Below are 8,525 nucleotides of genomic sequence, written 5' to 3' on the forward strand. Positions count from 1 at the left end.
CCCTAGGTTCTTCATAAACTTTTTTTTTTTTTAAGATTCCATATATGTTAGCATACGGTATTTATTTTTCTCTTTCTGACTTACTTCATTCTGTATGACAGTCTCTAGGTCCATCCACCTCACTACAAATAACTCAATTTAGTTTCTTTTTATGGCTGAGTAATATTCCATTGTATATATGTGCCACATCTTCTTTATCCATTCATCTGTCAGTGGACACTTAGGCTGCTTCCATGTCCTGGCTATTGTAAATAGAACTGCAATGAACATTGTGGTACATAACTCTTTTTGAATTATGGCCACAGGTATTCTTTAAGAAAAATAAATACTTAGGCTGCTTCCATGTCCTGGCTATTGTAAATAGAACTGCAATGAACATTGTGGTACATAACTCTTTTTGAATTATGGCCACAGGTATTCTTTAAGAAAAATAAATACATAAACGCCATGTGAGGAACACAAAAAGAAACACACCTGAAGACTTTTGACCGGGGATATTCTCTTTTTTTTTTAATAAGTTATAAATACTTTTAAATTTATCAATGTTCATCAAAGAGCTCCCAAAGTTATTAAATCTTCTTCATTTTTCAGGAATTATTAATTCCCAGAGCAGACCACCTGCAGAAAAAGATGTATTTTAGAAAGTCAGGTTTCAAACATCATGTCAGACCTATGGAGTCAGGGAATTAAGATGCTAGAAATGAATGCCTCAGCTGAGGACTATTAACTAACTGCCACAATTATTCTAAACCAGTCATGAAATAAAAGATCCACATTTTAAACTTCTAGTTCTGTTTAAATAAAAACATCATGGAAACTGTTCAATCCATTACAAGGTTTAACCTTTAAAGGCTTTGTTGAAGTAAAAACTATACATTTATTTATTTTCTCAAAAACATCTTCCACAAAAGACTAAGGGAGTTTACTTTTGCAGATACTAAAGAGAAGAGACCTGTAGCCTCCTCCGTTCTAACTCAAGTGTTTGGCAAAGATCCATGAAGTGGAAGGCAGAAGGTCAGCTCTGTACACAAGCATCTCCTGTGGAAAGTTACTCAATCCCAAGGGCAAAGTAAGGGTAACACTTCTGAAATGAATTTGGAAAGATCAAAAAGGGAGAGCAGCAGAGGATGGGGTTGCTGGTGTACCAGGCTTCTCTCCAGACAGCTGGCAGCCACGCCACCCCCACCCCCATCCCCCATCCCAGAAGACAGGAACAATGCTATAAAGGTAACTGAGTAATTTGGGCTAGCCAACTCTTCAAGTCTAATTCAAGCGCTTCCCTCACCTAGCTATTCCCTGCATTTGGTTTAGAAAAGAAGATAAGCCTTAACAACAATATAAATATATAAACTCTCTCTTTTCTAAGGCTCAAAGGAAGAATACACTTAAAGATAAGCAAAAATGAAGCCACTCAACATTTCAAGAGATAGCAGTCTATATAGCATTGCTACCGCTTTTGTTACCGGCTACTATACATCAGGAGGGGCTACCCACTGAAAGCCTCTGGGTACAAAGTCCTTGACAGAAAAGACCCTGTGTCTTCTCATCTTGGCATTTTCTAGAGTTTTAAACAATAGATATCTATTGAATGAATAAATGTTCAAATAGCAGAAATGACCCTTTTTCTTGACTCTCAGGATCGTATTTTCATACATCATCAGTTGTCTCTGTGTGCGTTTTGTGTGTGTGAACTATTAAGTTCTGTTAAGCTTAATAAATACTGAGTATCACCACCACTCAGTGCCGGTCCTTTAATTTCTTTCAATGATTTTAGCCCCCGAGCTGGATTCTCTAGGTTCCTCCTGGCTCCTAAAGGCAGAAAGATACCAGCTGCCATTTCCTCTTTACATTTCTAAGCAGGTTTTAGGTTCCTCTAGTTTCTCTTTCAGTAAAAGAAGCAGTCAAAAGATAGAAGTGACTAGAATCACCACCATCACACCCTGTTATTCCTTACGAGTAATTTTCAAGTCTCTGCCTTTGCTGCTATTAAATCTTTAGACAATTTATATTTATTTATACCATCCCTACTACATCTTCAGCTTAAGCCAGTGGTTCTTAAAGAGGGGGACACTTGAAAATTCTCTAGGAGCTTCTGAGTCAACAGGTACAGTTCAGGGCTCAGGCTTGTGAATTTTGGACAACATTCCTCGGGTGATTATAAAGGTACACTTGCTTTCATACTAAGTCCAATTTACTGGATTCAAGGTACAATTAAGATCTATCTTATTTAGAAAATAACATTAAAATCTACAAAGGTTTTTGAATTAAGGAAGTTTCATGATCATTACTGGGAAGATCTAAGATTGCAAAATATTTTTCCTTTGAAGCTATCCTCGGAAAAAATGTGGTCTAATAGTCTAAGAGATACCAATTTAGTTAAGTTTATCTTATAACAGTGCAGACAGTAGCACTGGATTTTACCCTACAGTCACTGACCTGGTTTCTGAGTTATATACACCTATGCATTTCAACAACAGGTCTTTGTAATTAGCATTCAAAATAAAGTTTTAGGATTGAAGTTCAAGACTATGTGTAATCCTAAAAATGAATATGTTGGAATAAAATCTCATTAAGTGCAAGGAGTGAAGTATAAAGTGCTTGAGATTTGGAGAGTAAAAAAGACCTAGATTCTAGTTTGAATGCCACCACCTATCCACTCTTAACTTGAGAAAGTCTTTTTTTGACTTCACTGTCCTTCCATTTCCCCATGGGGGCCAGGGAAATAGGACACCTGGGACCAATGTAGATCCAAACACATGTTCTTCCTCCAAAAGTAGTATTATGCTGAAAATTTAAAAATGATTATTTTCAATTCTTGGAAAGGCCCCATGTGGATTCAGATTCTTCTTTTTGTAACCAGGATTCAAAAATAATAAGGACATATATTAAACAGACCTCAGTAGAATGTCTGCTATCCATGACTCCCAAGATATGGCTTCTGTTCTGGTTTCTCTTTGACAGTTTACAAAGCCTATTCACACATATATCATTTAATCATCATAATGACTCTAATGAAGTAGTTTGGTCATGTACTGTTCTCTCTCCTTTACACATGAGAAAACTAAGGTTCAGAAAGTTAAGGACTTGCCCAAGATCGTACAATCAGTTAAACATCAGGTCTTCTAAGTCCAAAGCTCTTGCATTTTCTTTTATACACAAATGAAGTACACAGGAATCACTCTTACTCTCTGTCCCAATAACATAGAAAACCATGGTATCTTCTGGTCCTCGTGAATATATGCTAGTTATAGCGATAATTGTATCACCTGTGAGGTCCACATGAAATCCAAGAGACTTCTGATGCTCCTAAATATTAGCATTTTTAAAAATCACCCTTTTTGTCAAGGCAGGCTTAACCCTAAGCAACAGCTAACAAAACTGACTAGGAAGAAAGTTAGATTAGGAACAAGGAAGTCATGTACAAATGTTGAGATTTCATGTCTTTGAAATAATCAATAGTTAAACTTTTTTTTTTTAATTTATTTATTTATTTATGGCTGTGTTGGCCTTTGTTTCTGTGCCCAGGCTTTCTCTAGTTGTGGCAAGTGGGGGTCACTCTTCATCGCGGTGCGCGGGCCTCTCACTGTTGCGGCCTCTCTTGTTGCAGAGCACAGCCTCCAGACGCGCAGGCTCAGTAATTGTGGCTCACAGGCCCAGTTGCTCTGCGGCATGTGGGATCCTCCAAGACCAGGGCTCGAACCCGTGTCCCCTGCATTGGCAGGCAGATTCTCAACCACTGCGCCACCAAGGAAGCCCCTCAATAGTTAAACTTTTTAAGAACTGCTCCCCACAACCATATTTACTTATTTTACAAAATGATTCACCATGGGATTTCTTTAAATAACCATCTAATCTTAAAAGCACTTAAGTATATCTTGTATACACAGATATCATACCATGTGTAAAATCACAAAATATATTATGGTTCTCTTTTTATAAATGAAAAAAAGTGAAATCCAGACAGGATTAATGTCTTGATGAATATAGATGTAGCTAAAGTGAAACACATGCTAAGCTAGAGAACAGGAGAAGCAAAGTTTAAGCCTCAGGACTTCCAGCCTAGACTGTTTTCCACTACACAGTGATACTTCTTATCAGCTGGGGACAGGTTCCTTATCCCTCCTTTTTCACAGCTCAGTGAGGAAGACTGGCCACATGTAAAATTCCAAAGAGGCAGGAAAGAGGTGAAAGGGAAAGAAGCCAGGCTCTCTATTACTCCTACATTGGTATGTAGCTTTCGCATTATCTCTCAGCTATTATTATAAGTGGTGGTGTGGTGTGGATCTTACAGGGGAGTAATAGCACCAAGCAGAGGGAGCCTCTGGAGACAGAGGTTCCAGTTCTGACCCTGCCTATAAGAAGTCACTTCAGAGCTTCCCTGGTGGCGCAGTGGTTGAGAGTCTGCCTGACGATGCAGGGGACACGGGTTCGTGCCCCGGTCCGGGAAGGTCCCACATGCCGCGGAGCGGCTGGGCCCGTGAGCCATGGCCACTGAGCCTGCGCGTCCAGAGCCTGTGCTCCGCAACGGGAGAGGCCACAACAGTGAGAGGCCCACGTACCGCAAAAAAAAAAAAAAAAAAGAAGTCACTTCATATCTATAGGCCTTAGTTTCCTCATTTATTGATTTAACACTCCTCTATTGAGCACCTACTATGTGCCAGGCACTGTTACTGGTCCTGGAGGTATGCCAGTGAGTAAACAGAAACCTTCTGTCTCAGAACTTACATTCTAATTGAAGTAAAGCAATTCGGATGATAAATAAATACAAAATATGCAGGCAATGGTGTAGCCTAGCCACTAGCCATATGTGGCTATTAAAATAAAAAAACAAACATACAAAAAATTTAGTTCCTCAGCTTTACTAGCCACATTTCAAGGGCTCCACAGCCACATATGGCTAGTGGCTACCATATTGTAGAGTGCAGGCACAGAACGTTTCATTATCACAGAAAGTTCTACTGGACAGTGCCAGGATAGAGTGGGGATAGATGGGGAACGGATGCTATTTTAGATGGAATGTTGAGGGAAAGCCTCTCCAATTAGGAGGCTTGAAAACAGATCTGAAAAGAGATCTGAAGTGAGGGAGAAAACATCTGAAAAGAGATCTGAAATGAGGGAATAAGTCAAGTTGCTATCTGAATGAAGAGGTTCCAAACAAAAGGAGATAATTTATTTGTGGTATTGTATACACATCACTTAAGGTCCCTTTCAGCATTAAAATTTGAATTCAAAGTTCTTCAAACAATGGTCTGAGGTTTTAGTTTTATTAGAATAAAGCATGGTACAAAAGAAACTGCAACAATTCCATTTCTGTTTTGCAGAAAGCAATGCTTCCATGTGCTGCCTACTCCGTATTTAAAAACACTTCCTAAAAACTCACAAGATTAGAAACAAAAAGTAGAGAACATTTCCCTTTTAAGTCAGACAACTGAATATTTTGAACTTCCTAAGTCGTGATTCCTCTGTCTCTAACATAACTCTAAAGGCTTTGCCAAGCCCTTTCTTGAAAGCTTAATTCTCCCCTTCCCAAATCCACCAAACACCTCTAATTTTTTTTTTTTTTCGTCTGCACCATGCATCATGCAGGATCCCTACCAACCAGAGATCAAATCCAGGTCCCCTGCAGTGGAAGCGTGGAATCTTAACCACCAGACAGCCAGGGAAGTCCCACCCCTCTTAATTTATTAGCATCATTTATTCCGTACACTAGAAACTGAGACGTTATCTTTCCAGTGATACTTAGGCATGTTAGGTTAACCAGGTGAACTACCTTTCAGACAGAATGCTGCCCAATGATCACTAAATCTGTAAAGCAATACACAAATTTGAAGCAGTCAGCCTATGTATTACCTTCCCAATAAGAGAGTAGCATGCTCACCATTTCATATCTTAAATCCCAGGGCTCTCATGCATTCCTTGTGGGCCTCAATTAGGGGTCCACAGTTCTCTTCTCCTTTCTCAATGATGCTATAAAACAAAATGTACTTGTTATCTAACAAAGTAGGCACTAAGCACATTAGTGGTAAAAAAGCATGCAAGACAGTGATGGGGAGTGAGGCCAAACACGGATCTCACTGAATACAACTGGAGTTTTAAAAAATGCTATTATACCAAATGGCTTTGTTTTATTGGCTCCTGTGATACCTCCTTGCCCATGAAAATGTCCCACAGATAACTAGTTTTGGGGGGGGGGCACGGAGGAATCTGATTAGAAGAAATAATTATGCATATTAAATATTGCCTCTAGACAATATCCAAGGAATAATACCGCTCTATAATGAAATAAACTGAATAAAAAGTTAATGTTAAATGGACAGAAAGAAGAGCTTAATTTTTTGCCTATCGCAGAGGAATTAAATTTTGATTCTGCTCTACATTCAAATACACCTAAGTAAATCTACTTCTAACCACAAGACACCCAACACAAAGAGCAAAAAACATTTGGCTGCCAAGAGCAGCCTGATGAGCCCCACTCATGATGATCAAGGAACTTTTTACTTATAAAATTCACAAAGGAAAGACTAGGACCACACAGCTTTATTTCTAAGGGCCTGAAAATGTAATTTTAGCACAGAATCAAGTTAAGCCAAATTCAACTACAAAAAAAAATTGACTCCTGACTCTAGATATTTTGGGAGAAGCCATAGTGGTCAGAGATAACTGATGCAGAAGTAATTTAAAGAAAGGTAGGTTCTCCTTCCTTCTAAATCCTACATATCCTTCAATAACTTTAAGGGCTGTCTGCTTGGGATAGCAAGCTCCTTGTGAAACTAATAGCTAGCCCTCCCTGATCGTTTACTGAATGCTGTAAATACTGTGCTAGGCACTTGATGTGGCTTATAGCACAGTAATCCTGGAGGCAGATACTTTTATTAGGCCCATTTTACAGATATGAGGCAGATATGTTAAAAAATTTGCTCAAGGTCACAAAGCTGGTTTGGTGGACCAGAATTCAAACCCTGACACTGGATCCCAGACTCTTAATCATGATAAAATAATATCTGAAAGTTCAATAAGTACTTAAAGTGTGTAAGTATTGTTACCGATCATAGTAGTCTTTCAATTCTCCCTTCACAGTATTATTTGCAAAGTACTGAGTATTAATAAAAAGCACTGAGCTACTACAACTTTATTCCCCCTCTATGCCACTTATGATCTCTTTACTTTCTATGTGAGGACAAAAAGGGGCTGGAGGGAGAGGTGTACATTCACGTTATCTGAAGATTTCTTCTGAGATTTGTTCCACAATAGAGGCTGTATACCAGCGGTCCCCAACATTTTTGGCACCAGGGACCAGTTTTGTGGAAGACAGTTTTTCCACAGGGTTGGGGCGGGGGGAGATAGGTGTTAGTTCAAGCTGTAATGTGAGTGATAGGGGAATGATTCAGGCTGTAATGAGAGCAATGGGGAGCTGGGGAGCGGCAGATGAAGCTTCACTCGCAGCTCATGGCCTGTAGCTCATGGCCCGTAGCTCATGCCTCGTTGTGCAGCCCGGTTGGGGGCCCTTGCTGTATACAATAGCTGTATACAATAAGAACAAACAAAACCTTTTGCGGGTTAATGGTACTGTAGATGTACTATTCTCAACACTATAATGTCATCTATGTCATAGCCTGGTTGATTTTTAAATCATCTAAAAGGGGTGGGGTTAAGGGGATCTTCCCTACTGTTAAGAAACGTACCCTGTCCTGTGTCCTACTATGTCTAAATTTTGGGAGAAATTACCAGAAAACTTACTCTTTGATACTGCCAAACCTGGTACAGCAATCATTAACTTTAATGCTCCATTAACTTTAAGCTCCTTTAAATCAAGCAGCATCTTTACCCGTTTCTACGTCTTCGGACCTAAGGCAGTGCTTGACCTATAACAGATGCTGAGAAACCCTTTGCAGTAAAGAATGAACGGACGAAGCGAGCCCAGGTCAATCCGATCTCTCTCCAATCCCCTCATGTTTCCCCAGCCTGAGCTATAGGATCAGTCTGCAGACAGCTGACTGCGAACCCTACAGGGCTCTACAACCCTCAAGAGCGCCGCACGACAAAGCGAGGGCCACGACCAGCTCCACGCGGCGCAGAGGCGCCCGAACGCAGCGCGCGAAGCCTGCCGGCCGCCCCCTCCCTGACTGCGCACTGACCACGCATCGCGCGCCTTCTTGGTCTCCGGGCAGGCGCAACAGGGCTTCAGAGGCTTCTTCTCCTGCGACTCAGATGGGGCAGGGCTTGCGGCCGCCAGACCCGGCATTTTTCGCGCCAAAAGCAGCAACTAGTACAGACGCCCTAAACTCTTCAGCCTCCGCAAACGCCGCCGATTAGCCCGCAATCACTTCCGGCAGTCGCTGTGAAAAGAACAGGAAGTCCTACCTCCCTCTGACAATTGGGGGTGAGGGGAAGGAGAAGGGATTAAAAGGGAAAAAAAGGCGCGTGCGCAGAAGAGGCAAAATAAAGCCATTAACGCGAGAGCGCCTCTTCGGCGCAGGCGCAGAGAGGCGAGATGAAAGTGCTGAGTTTGTAAATCGACTTGGGGA

General features: G+C 40.8%; 1 protein-coding gene across 1 annotated transcript; it reads right to left on the reverse strand.

Moving 5' to 3' along the window:
• Positions 1-338: 338 nt before the first annotated feature.
• Positions 339-8,325, reverse strand: COX17 (cytochrome c oxidase copper chaperone COX17). The gene is made up of 3 exons (XM_082839518.1): positions 8,136-8,325; positions 5,879-5,967; positions 339-618 (listed from the first exon to the last, which is right to left on the reverse strand). Exons 1-2 carry the CDS (start codon positions 8,240-8,242, stop codon positions 5,883-5,885), a joined length of 192 nt encoding a protein of 63 aa, XP_082695644.1. The 5' UTR covers positions 8,243-8,325; the 3' UTR covers positions 339-618; positions 5,879-5,882.
• Between the last annotated feature and the right edge of the window lie 200 nt (positions 8,326-8,525).

This window comes from Leucopleurus acutus (genome assembly GCF_964270905.1).
Source record: "Leucopleurus acutus genome assembly, chromosome: 5".
Classification (NCBI taxonomy): Eukaryota; Metazoa; Chordata; class Mammalia; order Artiodactyla; family Delphinidae; genus Leucopleurus; species Leucopleurus acutus.